Source organism: Panicum virgatum, chromosome 7K, assembly GCF_016808335.1.
Source record: "Panicum virgatum strain AP13 chromosome 7K, P.virgatum_v5, whole genome shotgun sequence".
Taxonomy (NCBI): Eukaryota; Viridiplantae; Streptophyta; class Magnoliopsida; order Poales; family Poaceae; genus Panicum; species Panicum virgatum.
The window spans coordinates 28,127,074-28,144,907 of record NC_053142.1 but is presented as its reverse complement, the minus strand read 5'-3'; the positions used below and the strand labels follow the sequence as shown (position 1 = coordinate 28,144,907).

General features: G+C 44.4%; 1 protein-coding gene across 3 annotated transcripts; it reads right to left on the bottom strand.

Moving 5' to 3' along the window:
• Positions 1–7,204: 7,204 nt before the first annotated feature.
• Positions 7,205–17,272, bottom strand: LOC120640739 (disease resistance protein RGA2-like). 3 transcript variants are annotated; one of them, XM_039916658.1, is made up of 7 exons: positions 16,964–17,272; positions 16,298–16,503; positions 15,359–16,186; positions 11,206–11,294; positions 10,499–10,600; positions 7,989–10,396; positions 7,205–7,577 (listed from the first exon to the last, which is right to left on the bottom strand). In XM_039916658.1, exons 2-6 carry the CDS (start codon positions 16,416–16,418, stop codon positions 7,994–7,996), a joined length of 3,543 nt encoding a protein of 1,180 aa, XP_039772592.1. In that variant the 5' UTR covers positions 16,419–16,503; positions 16,964–17,272; the 3' UTR covers positions 7,205–7,577; positions 7,989–7,993. The 3 variants fall into 3 exon arrangements, with proteins under 3 accessions (XP_039772592.1, XP_039772591.1, XP_039772590.1); XM_039916657.1 differs by having other exon boundaries at positions 7,205–7,588; positions 16,947–17,271; XM_039916656.1 differs by having other exon boundaries at positions 7,205–7,588; positions 16,964–17,271.
• Positions 17,273–17,834: the final 562 nt, after the last annotated feature.

The following is a 17,834-nucleotide window of genomic DNA, read 5'->3' as shown; positions in this document are numbered from 1 at the left end:
ATGACACGAAGAATGACGAAGGCCAAAGCCCGAACAAAGGATCGAAGGCCATGATGATTAGAGGCCCGTTCATGCACATCCACCCTCCAATGAAGCCCAAAAGACAAAGCCCACAAGATAAGATCGAGATACTTCAGGGCTAAGCAAAGCAAAGAGATATTTAAGGAAGGATTTTCCATCCTATCCTTCTCCTCGAAAAAATCTCGAAGATAACGACGTCTAAAGGGGTGCAATCGTGAAAGACATAAACTCTAGAAGATTCCAGGAGACTTGGGGAGAAAGATGAGCACGAGCCGGCGAAGGAAAGTGCCAGGTCGGCCGGCCTGCATTGGGCCGGCCGGCCCAGCCCTTTTTTAGGTCGATTCGACCTCCCCTTTGACTGAGGGTTCCCTGAGGCTATTTAAAGACCCCTCCCCAAGGTTCACGCAGAGATCAATTAGGGAGACAACGCCAAGGAGCAGAGAAGATAGAGGGACACCTCTCGGAGAGCCGAGGGTCGTGCTAGTTGTCTAGGGTTTGCCCTAGCCGACGTGGGAACCTTGCAAGGAAGACCACGTCGGAATTCTGGAGCTAGGATCATCAAGATCAAGGTAGGTCCCCGGTTGTGATCTTGTGATGTACAATCATTCATGGCGAAGTTATTTGTGATTCCGAATGTTTAGCGACCATGTTCTCTCTTTCGATTTCGTTCTTTTCTTTGGGTTCGCTTCATCCTAGATCTATTATCGAGATAGATCGCTTAGCATGATTTTGTAGTCATGGTGGCTAGAGGTTCATGGCGGAACTACCAAAGGGGGTTCGACTTGCTTCAGGGTATCTTGTTGAAAGGGGTGGCGTCGTGACAGGCCGTTGCCACTAAGTAGGTGGGGTATCGAGGGATCGGATTGGAGATTTTGAGTTTAAAGATGCTTTTCATTTAGATTCACATCTACCTTACTTCACTTTATCTAGCTGGAACTACAACATATGCATGATCTAGGTGATCTAGATTGGTTATCTCTAACTTTCTCTTGCTACCTTCGGTGTTTGTCGTGTTTTTAGTAGATTAGATTCGTTTTCACCATCTCACACAAAGAAATCTCTATGTTAGTAGATTGTTTCTTGTCTCTTTGGTTCCGTGGATTGATAAACCTTGGGGGAATACTCTAAGGGAAAAGCTACATGAAACCGTGCGCTTGCAGTATATAAATCGGGGGCGCTAAGGAGCGTCAACAGCCGCCGGCCGGAGACCGGAACCAGCCGTGTGCCGGCGAGAGCTGCCGGCAGCTGCAGCGCCGGGCTCGGACCGGTGGAGGCAGGAGAAATGGATGCTAGGGTTTGGGGGCAACCGGCTGGCGGGTTTTGCTCCCGCGAGGATGACGGGCGGCCGTCCGATACTGATCCAACGGCCAGGGACGCTTGGACCCAAACGGGCTGGGCTGCCGCCGAGCTAGGCCGAGCCAGGCTAAGAGCGGGTGCGCATGGGCCGCGCGAGCGCGCATGTGGGCCGCACGCGGAAGCGCAGCGCGCGCATGGGCCGCAGGCCGATTTCGTTAATTCGGGCCGCGCGCGTGCAGGTGCTGGGCCGCCAAGCCGCGACCTAGGCTGGGATGCCTGTTTGCACAGTAAAGATTAAGAATTAGTCATATTCTTTTTAAGAAGCCTGTTTCAATGATAGTTTGATGAATTTGATTATGTTTTGATCTCCTTTCAGTTTTGCACCAACGTGTAAATTGTTTAGGAGAATAAAAGAATAAAATAATGTTTCTCGGTATAGAATATTCAAGTTTCCGCTGCAAAGTAAAAGTTTCATCCTCTATTTAAATTAGAACCAACGGGACAATTTAAATAGAGGAGAAGAAATATATTAGTTTAAAGTTAATTATGATATTGTTATTTTCTGACCAACGTTGATGATAACAATATTATAATTTCATTGTGATTTTAAGTTCAATGTTAATTCTCTGACATTTTTTTTATCAAAGTGATCAATTTTTTAGAGAATGGAGAAAGACAAAGAAAAACTTGTGAAAGAAAGAAAAGTTCTCCGCTGCAATAAAGAAAGACTCAGATGAGTTTTTTCCCTGTGGGAAAAAGGTGCCTTTAAGTTTAAAGTTAAGAAAAGCTTCCGCTGTTGTATGTCAAAGAAATGATGTTTTGGCACCATTTTGCCATTGTAAGTGTCAAGTTGAGCATTAGTTTGCTCTTAAAAGAAAAAAATTTAAAGTTTATTATGATGTTGTCATTTTCTGACCAAAGTTTATGATGGCAATATTATAATTTTTCATTCTAGTCATGTGTTCTATTTCTGACCAACGGTGATATAGAATTAAAAGTAAAGGAAAGTTGTATGTTTTAATTTTGACCAACGTTAAATTAAGACATATAATTTTTCCCAAGTAGAGAGAAATTAACAGACAAAAGTTGATTGCGATCAACGCCACAGATAAAGTTTTGAGGTTACTCAGCTGTATAGTTGAGGTTAAGAAAGAAAAGTGCTGGTTCCATTCTAACTTTTAGTTGATATGGAAGAGATGCAACTATTTTCGAGAAGTTTTTGGTTTCTCTCACTAAAGTTTTATTGTTGTTAGATTTTCTGATTAAATTGGAACCAATGGGAAGATTTAATCAGAAAAGAAAGTATATGCGCATGTTTTAGTCATTGTGACTGAAATTTTATCACTATAAAGTGTTATCTTGTCCTTCAACAGTAAAGATAATGGTTGAAATGAGTTTGACGTACGTTCAATTTGACCAACATTGAATTAAACATGCGTTGCAAATGCCTTTGAAGTTTTATACCGCCTGTCAGAAAAGTTTTTGGCACTTGTGTCACTTATATCCTGCTTGACAAGAAAAGTTGTGAAGGCTCATGTGCTACTTGAGTATCACATAAAAGTAAAGAAGTCTGGGGGAGCTTTTAAAGTTATTCCAGCAATTCTCATGCACTACTATAGTGGCATGTTGGATAGTGACTTGAAAAGAATCGAAGGACAAAAAGAAAGTTATATGCGAACCAAGATTGCAAGCATGGCTTGCAAAAGTATAGCAAAATGAAAAACTTAATGAGTTCTTTAAAGTGCAACAAATCAAGAACTCTGAGGAGCTCTTGAAAAGGAACGAGAAAATGGTACTCCCATTATTTTGTATGACTTGGTCATATGAATAAAGTTCTAGTAATGAAAGGCTCCTCGTTCATAAGTGTTGAAAATAGTTTCGAAACTATGGCAACAAAGTTTCTGCCATATTTCGAGGGGGAGAAAGATAAGAAAGATTTTGAAAGAATTTCCTCTCAAAATTAATTCCTCAAAGCAAGGATGATCTATTAAAGTGAAGATGACCGAAAAGGGAGTACAACGGTCATAATGATGATACCCAATCATACCCTCAAAGTTAATTCCTGGAGTTTTTCAGCTCCAAATAGAACAAAAGAAAGTTGAGCCTCAAAGCAACTGAAAGAAAAGGTGGTGCTTTAAAGCACCCTATGAGGCTTGTGAAGAACAAACCCAAATTAAAGCTTGAGGTGTCCATTCCATCTTTGTAATAGATGGGATAATCTGGGGGAGTAAAGTATGTCGGGAAGTAAGTCTTGAAGAGAAGTGGGATGGTATGTTCACTCCTATAATTCAAGCACTACAATTGTCTCAACATATGTTTTGGCGTTGTATGAATGACAAAAATTGAGGTGTCTCATTTATTAAAGTGGTAAGAAGCCATGGAAGATGTCATAAGACCTAGAAGGTTCAAATTTGTTTTTGGAACGCAGAATAAGTTCCTAACGGAGCAAAGACAGTAGGTTATAATGGGTCTACAAAATTAAATGTGACTCCAGAGGGAACATGGAAAGTCGGTAAGCACGACTTGTGGCCAAAAGATTTATGCAAAGAAAAGAATAAGTTATAATGAGACATTTTTATGGAGTCTCATGAAAGGATTCTTTTAGAATCATAAAATGACATTGGTCATACTATTTTGAGGATTGTATCAGATGGATGTTGGAGCAATATCTTCTAATGGAGATTTGTACAAGAAAGTATATATACATGACAGAACTAAATGGTTTTTGTTGTGGAAAGAAAGAACATAGGGATACCATCTGATGAAATCAGATCACAGAATAGTGGTATCTAAAGTTTTATGAGAACAAAGAAAGTTTTGGGTTTTAAGTAAAGCTCAAGATGACAAATTGCAAATATACAAAGTTCAAAGTTGGGAAATTCCTTTTCCAGCAAAGTTCAAAGAAGGTTCTTATGACCTCTAGTTTTGATAAGAATAATCTTGGTGAAGAGTCATTCGCTCTATGAAAGGAAATTCACCGGGATAAAAAGAAAAGGGGGTATCAGGACTATCGCAGAGAGCATACTTAGAAAAGAGTTCTAAAGGTATATAGTATGCATGCGAGTAAGCCTACGCCTGTCCTATTGTCAAGGGTAATAGTTTTGGAATTTTCAGGATTCCAAGAACCGTTATATGATCGATCAAAAGAAAAAGGTTCCATGTGCTTCAGCTGTTGGAAGCAAAATTAGTGCTCAAAAGAATTTACCCTGACATAGCGCAAGTATCTAGGAGATTTTGGCAGAAGTCCAGTCCAGCAATAGATCACTGGAATGGAGTTATAGAATGTTTCGCAATTTTGCAAAATATTGCCAGCATCATACTAAGTAAGAAACGGACATGTACTCTCAAAAGGTTGTGAGTACAAAGAATTAAGTTTTGGTGAGCTGTTTAGTGAAGCCCACAGTAGTAGCTAACACTCGCGCTTGGAGATTTATTGTGAAAAAGCTCCAAAAGCAAAATAGTTGTGATATCGTGGGTCGTGTACCCAAAGTTTAGCATGATATGAGGCTGCAAGACAGGCAAAATAGTTGAGAAAACCTATACCCGGAATTGATAATGGTAGATAACAGCAATATACCATTCGAATGTTTTCACTCCTATGGCAACATATCAAGTGTGCTGACAAACACATTGACAATGAGTTATATGTTGCAAAAGAGAAAATCTAGAATCATATGAAATCATTAAGAACCAATGTATCAAGCAAGTGCTTGCGGATCCACTTACTAAAGGTCTACCGCCCAAGTCGACATGGGTTTTACGGGAGGCCTATGATTTCTGGATTACTAAAGGGCCCAAAGAAAGGTTAAAGTCTTGTTTCAATACAGAAAGGTACATTGTGGCTGTTAAGTCTGACGGTATCTAATAACCGTCATGATGAGGCACGCTCTACGTACTGATCTGCAATGAGATGAGGCCAATAGCAAAGCAACTAAAGAGAAAGTAAAGAGTTAAGTTTAAATTGAGAAATTTTAAAGTACAAAAGTGAGATCAAGGGGGAGAATGTTAGTATTGATCTCCACCGGGCCAGTCCAACGACTGGGCCAACATTGACTCGCGTCCTGATTGGGGACGCCCAGCCCAAGATGAGGCTGGTGGGCCCCCGTCGTGCAGCCCTATAAAGTGGAGGTGGGGATTAGAGGGGGTCATGAGGTTCACCCGCGGTCACTGTTACCCACTGTCCTAACCCTAATCCGATCTAGAGGGGCGATGCTGCGGTGGGAAGTCCACCGATGCCAGCGTCCTTGCCACAGCGAGGACGTCCCCGACGCCGGATGCCACCGAGGGTCTCTGTGCCACGCCACCGTCATCCTGTACAACTCGTCCACGACTCCGTCGCCGGCGTTCTGGACATCACCATCGAGCTCGTCGTCGACCCTGGACGGTACTTTCTTCAAGAACCAGAGAATACTCCCACTGATCTACTCCTAGGCGATAGTCTAACACCCAGCAGCGCACTTGCCACCGGGATTAACAAACTCGGCATGAACAAAACGTGCTCGTCGCCTCTGGTGGCGCCAGTCTGCACCTAGAAATTGGATGAAAGAAAGCAAGGTAAAGGTTGTTGGATTGCTGGCCACATTCAGTGGGCCGACGAATCTTGAGTCCCCGGGCACGTTTCACCTCTGACTGATTCTGCTTGCCTTCCAGCACAACTCAGTGGGATATTCATCATGGTCAGTGATGTGCTTGGCAAGCGATTCCTGGCTCTGAACAAGTAGTCACCGCATTTCCTGGGAGCCACCACGTGCTCCCTTGTGGTCTTGTCGCTGATTTCATCCATGCGACAAAAGGGAAAGGATGCGCAAGAGGCCAGCGGATCTTCTCCACCAGACGTGGCTCATGACTCAGGAGGCCAGGGTCCCAATTGTCCTCTCGAACGCACAGATTGAAGCAACTGACTTTGGTACATCCGTTGGAAGACGGGGCAAGTGACTTCTTCGGCTTGCTGGCACGGGCGGCGGAGGTTATGGATGCGGATGAAGCAAGTAGGTGAGGTTGGCCTGTGGCGGTGGCTCGGCATTGATGGAGATCTGGGAACGTGGGGCAATATTGCTCACCACAACGATACTGACAAAGGAAAAGAAACCGTTGCGTGGAATACTATGGTGGGTGTGGCGAGGCGTCCGCACGTGGTGTTTGTCTGAGGCAACAAGAGCGAGGTCAAATGGCAGAAGTGACGTGGCCCGTGCGTTGTGTTGTCGACTTGTTGTGGTGGTGACTGCGAGGCATTCTACGAGAGATCTGGTTTTTGGTGGTACTCCATCAAGTGGAGGATGGTGTTGCAGCGGCACTACAGTAGAAGGTCCTGCAAGGCGGTGGTCTTTCCAGTGCAATGCAGTCTGCATCTGTTAGTTCACTATCGACGCAGAGTGACGCCTAGAGATTCTTACCAACTACATAGGTGTGGATGTCTTGGTGGGTGCCACCGGCTCCGGTTTTGTTGCGATCGCCGCGTGGAGTAATTTCCGACCCGGCAGAGTTGTCTTTGGAGACGAGTTGTGCGGTTCGTGTCGATGCTCCAATCCGACCAGCTTGAATTATTGAGTAGTGTTGAGTTTGGCGTGTGTTGATGCCCAAATCCACCTCGCCGGTGGTGTTTCTGTTGTTCTCTTTTTTTATTGCCTGGTTATGGCCTTGCAAGAACATAATTCCATATCAATAGAAAATTACTCATTGGGTGCTGTTCGTTCAACGGAAAAAGAAAGCGATGTATTGTGTCGCCGTGCGCCAATTGATGAGCAAGAAGGCCAATAACTCGTCATTTGCTGGAACAAATTTGTCATATCAATAGGCCAATAGCCACATCAACAGTGCATATGGGACATTGCCGTACAATCCAAAGGAACATGGAAACAAGCACTGATCTTTTCTACTGACGAAGGAATTGAAATCGACCAAAGGCTTCACGCCCAACTTTATTGAAAGCTTAACACAAGCGTTATTACATTCGGTCGACCAGAGTACTGGGGTTGCCAGCTTCAAAGTTCAGAGGGGCTACTCACCCATGCTTTTACGGACGTAACAAGTTCAAAAGATTTTTAGATAAAGGAATATGAATATCCCATCTTCTACATCGAAACGATATATCCAGCCATTATTACAAGTCACATTTCATAAGTATATGAGAAACAGATTACAAGCATAGCCTATCACTAAATTGTCACCCATTCCTTGCGAAGATTTCACAAGCAGTTGATATAATATCCATGTCCTCCTCCTTTTGCAGTGGCATCTACATTCTAGCTAGGTATGGCCCTCTGAAAAGAATCTGTAAACAAGTTTGTTTTTGAGACTTATGGAAAACAATATCATTTTTGCTCAGCCAAATAGCCCAACAAAAAGCACATAAACTTGCATAAACTAATTTTTTGTGTGCCCGCCTCATCCCATTTAACCAAAACCCAAACATGTGAATAATGTTACTAGGTCTTTGTAGGCCAAACGTGATGTAGATTATACGCCAAAGTAACCTAGCTACATGACAATCAAAGAATAGATGTGCAATTGTTTTATTATTTTTCAATCTTTGTTACTGATTCGCCTATGCTTAAGCGGCATACCTAAATAAGTGAAGGAAGTTTCAGCCACTTGACCACCGAAAATACCTAAATATTTAGTTCAAAAGATAGGACAGAAAAAAATGAAGGAACTGAATGCTGGGTTGTTACCTTATTCAGCTCGTCAGGCTACCAGTTCTTGGCAGAACAAGCTTGGGGCACCCTGCTACCTTAAGCCTCTGAACGCTGGTCAGCGCCGTCAGCCCCTCCACCGACGAGAGCTCCTTGCAGGACCTGATCTCCAGCTTCTTCAGCGCTGCGGATGTCGGCAGGCCGAACGACTTGACGCTGTGGAAGCCTTCGATTTTCAGCGACACCAAGGACTCGAGCTCCGGGATGTCCGGGAGCTGGTGGCCGCAGTGGAGAACCAGCTCTGTCAAAGAAGGGGCGCAGGGCAGCCTCTTCAGGTCCGGGCACCTGCTGATGCAGAGCTTGCGCAGGCGAGGGCAGTCGCCTTCGGACGCTTCGAACAGCTCTTCTAAACCGTACATCTCCCACAGGTTTAGCAGCTCAAGAGATGGGAACTTGGTCACGCCACATGTGTTGTTGGTTAGCCTCTTCACGTCGTACATCTTCCGTACGCCCAGGAACTTGAGTGATTGCAGCTGGGCAATGGCAGGGAAATGGGTGCAGTTGCAGCAGCTGTCCAGTGTGAGTGACACTAAGTTGGGCAAGGAAGAAGATCCCTGCATCCAAGCAGGGAACATACTGCCCTCATAACTTCTAATTGCGAGCTCTTGCAGATTGGTGTGCGGCTGGAGGCTTTCAAGCACCTGCTCAGCCATATTTTGTGCGTCTTCGTCTTCGTCTTCATCGTCAATGTTTATGCCACCATCGTGCCATTGCAGTGTCAAATCCTTTAGGTGATGCTTATCCTTCAGATTAACCTCCTGAGTCTTGCTGACAGTTTTGACATTTTCAAGTCCTGAAAGTTGAAGGCAACCCCTCAGATTGCGCAAGTTTCCCAGCTCACTGACCGAGCAGTGTGATGGGTGACTGCTTGCATGGAAGACTGGCAGTGTCCGGAGCTCAGTCAGCTGTGCTACTCCTTGTGGCAATTGAACGTAGCCCAGATCTTTGGTCACATCAAGATGGCGCAGCCTAATCAGCTTCTTTGTGTCCCCAGGTAATCCGGTGAGGAAGCGGCAGTCTTTTGCTTGCAGTGTCTGAAGATTGCTGAGGCAGCAGAGCTCAGATGGCAGAGCCCTGATGCTTGTGTTGCTGACAGATAAGTACTGCAGGTTTCTTAGGCCAACAATGGACCCTGGAAGCTCTTCAGTGTCAGTATGGCTCAGATCCAGCGTCTCTAAGGATGTGAACTTCAGAAAGAAATCGGCTAAACCGATAAGATTTAAGGTGGGGGAAGAAATCTTGTACGGTTGCCACTCAGGTTGCACCACCAGGAATGTCTGCAAATCCTTCAACTCTTCTGTTTTGGACATCAGTTCAATAGTCCGAAATTGAGAGGAAACAAGTGACAAATGAAGAATATTTTCTGGTATGCTGCTCGTGGGGTCCTCAGACTTGAAATATTTGTCAAGAGAGACAGACTCTACCACCTTGTATATAATCTCATGCATCACAAATCTGTCATTGTGAACAGGTGAATATTGAAAGAAGGATCTGCACAACAACTCATTGAAATATCCTACTCCGGCATCTTCAAGTTCACAGCCTTCAGCAGGCCTAACACAACCATGAGATATCCATTGGGGGACCATGTGATGTTTATCAAATATGTAACCTTCGGGGAACAAAGAACAGAATGCGAGGCACTTCTTCAGATGGATAGGCAAAACATCGTGGCAAAGCTGTAAAGGCATACCATTTCCTTCAAAGTTATCCATTTCCAATGAACTGTCTGCATGGCACAGAAGACCACCAATAGCCTTCAAGTACAGAGGATTACCTCCAAACCTGGAAATGATCCTTTGAGCAACCATAAGTAAATCAGGATTGCTCTGGATATCAGTGCCCATAACAGCACATTGTTGGAGAAGCATCAGATTGCTTTCTTCAGATAAAGGATTTAACAAAAAGAAATCTGTTGCCACATCTCTAAAAGTAGAAACGGTATAACTCTTTGTAGCCATGATAACAGCACTTCCTTTGGCACCAGCATTAAAAACCTCTAATACAGTACTCCAAAATTTCCTGTCCTCTATATCTGCATCATCCAAGAAAAGCAAGAATTTCTTATCTGTAATTTCTTCCTTAACCATTTCTTGAAGACACCCGAGGTTTGCAATGCCGCAATGGTCATTCATGGCAACCTCAACAATCTTCTTAAATAGCATTGACATGTCTAATTTATCAGAAAGTTGTATCCATATGCTTTTGTCAAAAGTATCAGTCAATACTTGGTCATTGTAAAGGGCATGGAGCAGTGAAGTCTTGCCATGACCGCTCCCAGCATTTATGCAAATTACAGTACAGTTATGTCCACCATTTCTATCCAATAATAATTTGTCCATAATCATTTGCCTCATATCATTTCTACCAAGAAGTTTAGGACCAACCTACAATAGTGAAGGAGTGCATCAAAGAAATCAACTAAAGGACGGAAAGAAGACATGACAATTACAATAGTGGCAAACATGCTTTCTGGAGGAAACAAGTACCTGTTGCATGCATGTATGGTGGTCTAGGCCTTCTCCATACCGATTTTCCATAGCAAACCATGCCCGTATATCCTCATAAAAACTAGACTGCGATTTCTCAACCTGAGGAAATTCAGGGAACTGAACTATTAGCCCAGACTTGGGTGTTCTAGACATGTACTGTACCTTTTCGTATGTGATGCATGAATTGCGTCTACAAAAGGTCAAGTACTTCATTGAAATAATGCATTGACAACTTAAGGTAATGTAATTTACTTCATTGAAATATATATAGCATTGACAACCTAAGGTAATGTAATGTAGTTTGGTATTTAACATATAAAATCAAACATAGCCTCCTAGGTAAAACGTGTAAGGAAACGTATGCGTAGTGCCAATAAGGTGGTTCGGTACCCACTACCCAGTTGTGGTAGCAGCCGACCAGGCCCAGGTTTTCAGAAAAGAAGAAAAAAGGGCCCTCTCATGGCCTTGCTGATACACTTTCTTCACATATGCTGTAGACACGTCATGGGCAGCCAGCTTTTAGGGCCTTTTCTCGACCCTGGAGAATTTTCATTTATTGGAACAACCGAACAACTAGAATCTGTCGAAGTTTCATACAGCGGGATATCAAAACCGCTCTTGACGATTACACGGTATATTATCCCAATGCACAAGATTTTTCCTGCTGCCAAATAAACTGAAACTTTTATGCTACTTACTCTTACCTGTTTATATGAATATTTATAGGTACCAATAGAATCTTCCTCGGTTAATGTGGAGCTACATGAATATGTATCCAGCCCTTTCCTCGTGACTACAAAAAAGTTGGAATCAATTAGTCCTGACAGAGTTCAATCTGGTACAAGAGTTAACGCTATTCTTTTCTCCTTTCATCAAATTTAGCTATTAGAAAACTGCACTAAATTGTAAATATAGCAAGCTTGTCAACATTTCATCCTTTTTAGTGCATATTTTGACAACTTTGTTTTGCATGGACGTAAAAAGAAATGCAGAGACCCGCTATCCCCAATGCTCTTCATCTTGGTCATGGATGTCTTGTGCAGATTAATTGAGAAAGCATCTGAAGAAGAACTCCTCCAGCCTCTGGCTCGTAGAGCGCTGCAACATCGTATCTCCCTCTATGCTGATGATGTGGTAATTTTCCTACAACCATCCGCTAGTGATATCAGAATCACCCTTGACATCCTGCAACTGTTTGGGGAAGCTTCTGGGCTCAGGACAAATGTACAAAAGAGTAGCGTTCACCCCATCCAATGCTTGGAGGAACAAAGAATGATATTGCAGAATCATCTTCCCTGCCAGACCTCAGAATTCCCCTGCAAATATCTTGGAGTACCATTATCCCCCCACAAACTAACTAATGCACAGGTTCAGCCCATTGTTGATAGGATTGCTGACAGGCTTCCTGGCTAGAAAGCTGATCTTCTCACAAGAGCTGGTAGATGCACTCTGGTCCAATTTGTGCTAACTTCTATGATGGTCTATCTGCTGCTAGCAGTGGACCTTCCTGCTCGGGCCCTGAAATCCATTGAAAAGATTAGAAGAGGTTTCCTTTGGAAGGGAAGGAGAGATGTGAGAGGAGGACACTGCCTTGTTGCTTGGCCCAAAGTCACCAGACCATGGTTTCTTGGTGGGTTAGGCATCTCTCCCCTCCAGCACCTAGGATGGTCACTAAGACTGAGATGGCTCTGGCTACAAAAAAATTGAGCCTGACAAAACATGGGCCTTCCTGCTTGTCAAAGCTCAACATCAAGTGCAAGCATTTTTTAATGCAGCTGTTGTAACTGTAGTAGGAAATGGCAAGAACACAATATTTTGGAAGGATAGGTGGTTGACTGATCAGAGTCTAGAAACTCACTACCCACACCTGTTCAATGTTGTGACTGCTAGAGGAAGAAAAAGAAAAGTATCTGATGCTCTTGAAAACAGAAGTTGGATCTTGGATATAAAAGGAGCTCTTACAGTGGAAGTCCTCGCTGAATACTTGCAGCTTTGGGACCTCCTGGAGGAAGTTGAGCTGCAATCAGAGATTGAGGACACTCACATTTGGAGTTTCTCCGTCTCGGGCAATTTCACTACAAAGTCTGCATATGAAGCTCTCTTCATTGGATCTATTCATTTTGAACCTTGGGAAAGAATCTGGAAAACCTGGGCTCCTAGCAAATGCAAATTCTTCCTTTGGACAGTGGCCCACAAGAAATGCTGGACAGTTGACAGATTGGCAAGAAAGGGACTAGACCACCCGGCCTCCTGCCCCCTTTGTGCTCAAGCAGAGGAAACAATTGATCATCTTTTAGTAACTTGTGTATTCAGTCGGCAAATCTGGTTCACTGTCTTACAAGACCTTGGCCTGGAAACACTGGCACCACAGGTTGTGGACATGTCCTTTGTGGAATGGTGGGCTGCTGCGAGCAGCAGGGTTACTGGGCAAAATCAGAAAGGCCTCAATTCCATTATCATCCTGGTTTCATGGTCCTTGTGGAATCATCGCAACCGTTGTGTGTTCGATGGAATTTCTCCTAATCTGGCATATGTTGCTGCATCAATCAAAGAGGAGGCGAGACAATAGTCTATTGCTGGAGCTCGAGGAATCTCTCATCTCCTCGCCCCAGCAGCTGCTGTCACCTAGGTGATACGGGTCTTGGTTGTTTGGTCTAGCCTGTTTCTTTTTCTTGTAATAGTTGACTAGCATTTTTTTTTGGCGAGTTACAGGCCCATTTTCCTGTAACTCTTTGGGGCTCTTTTCCCCTTTATTCTTCTTAATATATTGATACGCAGCTCTCCTGTGTGTTCGAGGAAAAAAAAAGGAATACATGGAAACATTTCCTATCTGCTGCTTGTGTGATTATTAGGGATGAAAGTTTTGCATTAAACTCCTGCAACTGAACTAATCCAGGTTTCAAAGAAAGGTAAATGTGATGCAATTGTACTAAAGTAATGATGCAAGACTATCCACAGGGCACCCACTTGATCCCTCTGATTACCCTTTTTGCCCAGTGCCTGAGCTTGGTTTGAGTAAATGTAGCCATCATCACCAACCGAACTCAACTGCTCAGTTACTGTTTTCATAGCCAGAATAAGCCCAGACATTATCTGTTCACTCCCTGATATGCTTAGAAAAATACCACCATCTTAGTTGTACTCTTTGTATTAGAAGTCTTTCCTTTCCTTACCAAGCTACTGTATTAGAAATTTGGTTTTTTGACACTAGTTGGGCTTCGCAAGTTTAACACTATCAAGATTGGCTTTGCAAAATTGACACTCTCTTCATGAATACTTTGTTTTCCTTACCATTTTGCTTTCTTAATCTATTTTATCTTCTGGCTCCATTTAACATGGACATGAACTGACCGAATTACCCTTTGGATATGTGGCCTTAATTACATGGTTGGCTCCGTTGGCAATTGTATTAAAGATTGAATCGATACTGATAGTGACCCGGCAGTTCTGCGCGCCACAGATCCAATCCGGTCACTAGGCCATTGCGACACAAGAAGCGCGCTGCTGATTGCCAGGCGCCGACCATGCCCGCCGCCGATCACTGTGCATAGGTGCAGGCTGCATGCCCTGAGCCTCTGATCACATTAGCCAGGCCGATGATCGCCGCACCATCAATGTCCAGAGGAACTATGGAGCGAAGGTTCAAGAACGAGATGGTGCAGCAAGAGGCGCGTCATTGACATGATCGTCTTCGTGCTAGATACTTCAAAGAGACATAGCTGCATACGACCAAGGTGGCTCTTAACGTTGTGGTCATGGGTTCAAGCCCCACGGTGGGCGTCAAAAACTGTTGGTGGAGAGTGTCTCTGGAATGGCCGGACACTACAACAGCTTCGGGATGCGCACGTAATCAAGAGAGAGAACACTGTTTTCTAGCCAAGACCTTCGGACGGCAGTCCAGCTCGCATTAACCCTGTATTCAATGTCCTATCAATGGGCGGTTATATCAGTATTTATAGGTCACTGTTCAACTACCATAACTGTCAATTACAGCTTCATACCCTTTCACGACCCCTCGAATATTTCAGAGGTATCTAGTAATTACACACCAGAACCTCATCTTTACAACTCAACTCCTCATGACGTCACCGCTTTCGCGGGTCTTCGGTCCCTAGCCGAAGGGTCCATCACTAAAGGGTCCCAGGCGCGCACTCCAACCGTCGTTTGTGCACCTCACCTTCGCTCCTCTTCGACGCATAGCCGAAGAGGTAGAAATCTTGCTTTGTCTGCTTCGCCCCCCTTTGGCGACCCTTCGGCTAGTGTCCGGAAGGGTGTCCGAAGGTGTCCTCCCCAAAAATCTCCATCTCCCTCGGCCTCCTCTCATCTTCCCGAGGCATCCCCTTCCTCCTTGGGTGAGCAGGCAGACTAAACTCCACAGGGCTAGTGGCCGAGATGGGTGGAGCGAATGGCGAGGGCGAGAAGGCGGGCAACGGATCAAGCAGCAACGGCGAGCAGGAACAGGAGAGAGCGGCTCGGTTGAAACCAGGATGAGCAGGCGAGATGTTTGGTCAGTTCAGGTGCTTGTAAAATGGAAAAGGGAAATTAAATGGATTAATAATGCAAAATGGCAAGGAAATCAATATGTTCATGAAGAGAATGTCAATTTTGAGCAAGGTTTCAAATTGCTGGATAAGGCGTTTAGCGAAGGGGCTATCGTTACGCTGTCTAGCGGGCTATAGCTGAATTTAGATGACTAAATACAATAGCGGCTGCCCTTCCTAGCAGCTATAGCTGGTTATTTAAAACCTTGATTTTGAGAAGCCAATCTTGATGATGTCGAATTTGTGAAACCCAACGAAGAGAGTGTCAAAAATCCAAAAACCCTACCAGAAGTGGAGCTGTGAAACCTCAAATTACCTCGACGGGGGGCGCCGAGAACCTCCAACAAGAGCAGTGCTGCATCCGCCCACAGTTTTGAACTGTGTATGCGCAGCTGATCAATCGATTTCTGGTCAGGCTTCTTCCTGGCTGGAACCCTGTAGGCGTAGGAGAGAACAGTCCAACAGGAGCCGCACTGCAGTTTGTGCACTGTCTTGGTGGAGACAGCGAAGCCGGCGGGCACCTGGACGAGCTTGAAGCAGCCGGAGCAGATGATGAACGGCGCGCCCTTCAGGATCGGACGGCAGTGGTTGCGGGCTGGCAGGCGGTGCTTGGCCTCCATGGCTGCCGGTAGCTTGTGCGTCGCAGATGGCTCTAGTGCTCTGAGCGGGAGATCATCGGCTGTCTTCAACATCTGCTGATCCCACAAGGGCCCCGAGTTTTCTGATTGAATCTCCGGCACCTTTCCTCTGGCAGCAGCAGCGGCGGCGGTATCATCTTCCTTTCGCGACACATCTCGTGCAGATTGTGCGGCTTGAGCTGATTTGGGTGCAGGTTCTTCGTGATCGTTGAATAGTGGTTGCGCTGCCACTTCACCTGAATGGTGCATTGTTGCAGCGTCGAGTAAGGCAGCCTGGCCTTTGCTCGTCTTCTTCTTCTCATTCTGCAATTCAGAAGTAGAATCGTTGCTTCCTTTGGTCAAGTGGACACTGCCGCCTGGAGATGTAGCACTGCGCTCTGCATCACTGCTCCATCTTTGTTCGCGAGCTTCAGAGATGTCAGAGACTTCAGGATTGGCACTCTGATCACGTCCCTTCCTTGAAGAAGCACCAGCCGATTCTGCCGTGCTGCCGGTGCGGATTTTCGCTGTACAAGCACAAGAGAATTCATCAGAAACCTAAAACAGTGACAAAACATCCAGATGCTAGCAACAGAAACAAGAGTACAAATGTACAATTAATCTGATAATAATATTACCTCGAAGAATAGTACCGCATCCACCGCATCGGTAGACAGCTGCTACAACGGGTTCCGTAAGAATGCTGTGGCATCTTGGACATCTGACAAGGCGAAACGCTCTGGCATCTGAGTTTTCCATGAGCCGGTAGGACCTAGAACATCAGTGCCAGCACGGGTACTTTTTGACGCTGTCAATGGTCAAACACGCTGGCACGCTGCCCTGCCTGTTGGAAAAAAGTTCAACATATAGACAGATTGGCATTCTGTTCATCTAATTTGCACCTTCTGATTGAGGAACAAATGGAGTATGACGGTAAGCATGTAAAACCGATCCCTATATTTGAACCTTTTTTTTTTCAGGAAACGTTTTAGCTGCTCTTTGAAGTTGAGTGAACAAACAAGGGCCTTCTGAGACTCTTCGCTAAAAAGAAAAGTGGACTACAAAATATTATTACTGACAATAGTCCTTTTGCGATAAATCAGGCGCTACAGGCTCAAGATTCTTGCTCATTCCCACCACCAAATTTACCAAACTTAATATTGCCCTATATATACAGCATCTATCCACTACGAAACCGAAATTCCCGAGCGTTGAAGAATGAAATTGCAAACTGAAGCACGAAACAAGCAGAACAAGATACAGACACGAGAAAGAAAAGGATGCTACCAGAGGCGCCCGCTAACCTCTCGTTTTCCCTTTCCCCTGGACTTGAGACGCTTCTTCTGCTGCTTCCCCAAAAATCGCAGGACGAGGCTCCGCTCCTCCAAATCCAACTACCGGGTGCTGTAGGCCTTTAGACGTCCCGGGGCTCCAATTCTCGCTGGTTCCTGTGCTTGACCGGGTGAATAATTTAAGAACAGGACGAGGCACACTGGGCAAGATCTGGTCAGGGGGAGCAAATTAATTCTAGGGGAGGGGATAGGGTCGGCGTACGGGGGAGGCTAGGCATGTTTGTCTGAGCTTTTGGATAGCTTTTCAGTTTCTCAAATAAACAATAAGATTCTCATATAATTTTTGGAAAGCTAAAAGCTCAGAAAAGCTGAATTTATATATAATATTGAAAAACTAAAGGATATTAAGAAACAAAAGGACATCAACAGTTTTTAAAAAAACTTCAAAAGCTTCAGCTCAAACAAACAAACTCTCTATATAGCTTTAGGAGATGAAAAATACTTCCATTGCATGAAGTTCTCTGCTCGGGCAATATATTATGGGCCGCATGACTACATTTATAACACCGACTAGTGTAATGGGTTACGTTGCACTATTATAAAATATGAGCTTGTGATATATCATTATATAGTAGATTGTATACTTTTCTAGCCAAGTGATATATAGGCCCATCCTCATGGGCGTGAGGGCTCCCAATTTGCAGGGGCCCAAGATCAGCAGCTCATGAGGGTGTCATTTGCTTTTGCATTAGGAAAAGGGGCATTTGTGTTTATACTCCTATTTGAAGTGTAATTGTGATGTTTCTTTTATTTTTTTTAATTTTGTGATTTTGCTGTTTGATATTCACGATTCAGTGCGATTTTACCCTTGGTCAACGTTAAA

Excerpts from the sequence above, each read along its gene's own strand:
- LOC120640739 (XM_039916658.1), bottom strand. The coding sequence starts at position 16,418 with ATGGAAAACTCAGATGCCAGAGCGTTTCGCCTTGTCAGATGTCCAAGA. Across the intron at positions 16,187-16,297 it reads ATGCGGTACTATTCTTCGAG|CGAAAATCCGCACCGGCAGC; the intron begins GTAATATTATTA and ends GTGCTTGTACAG. Across the intron at positions 11,295-15,358 it reads TCTCGGCGCCCCCCGTCGAG|TCACGAGGAAAGGGCTGGAT; the intron begins GTAATTTGAGGT and ends ACTTTTTTGTAG.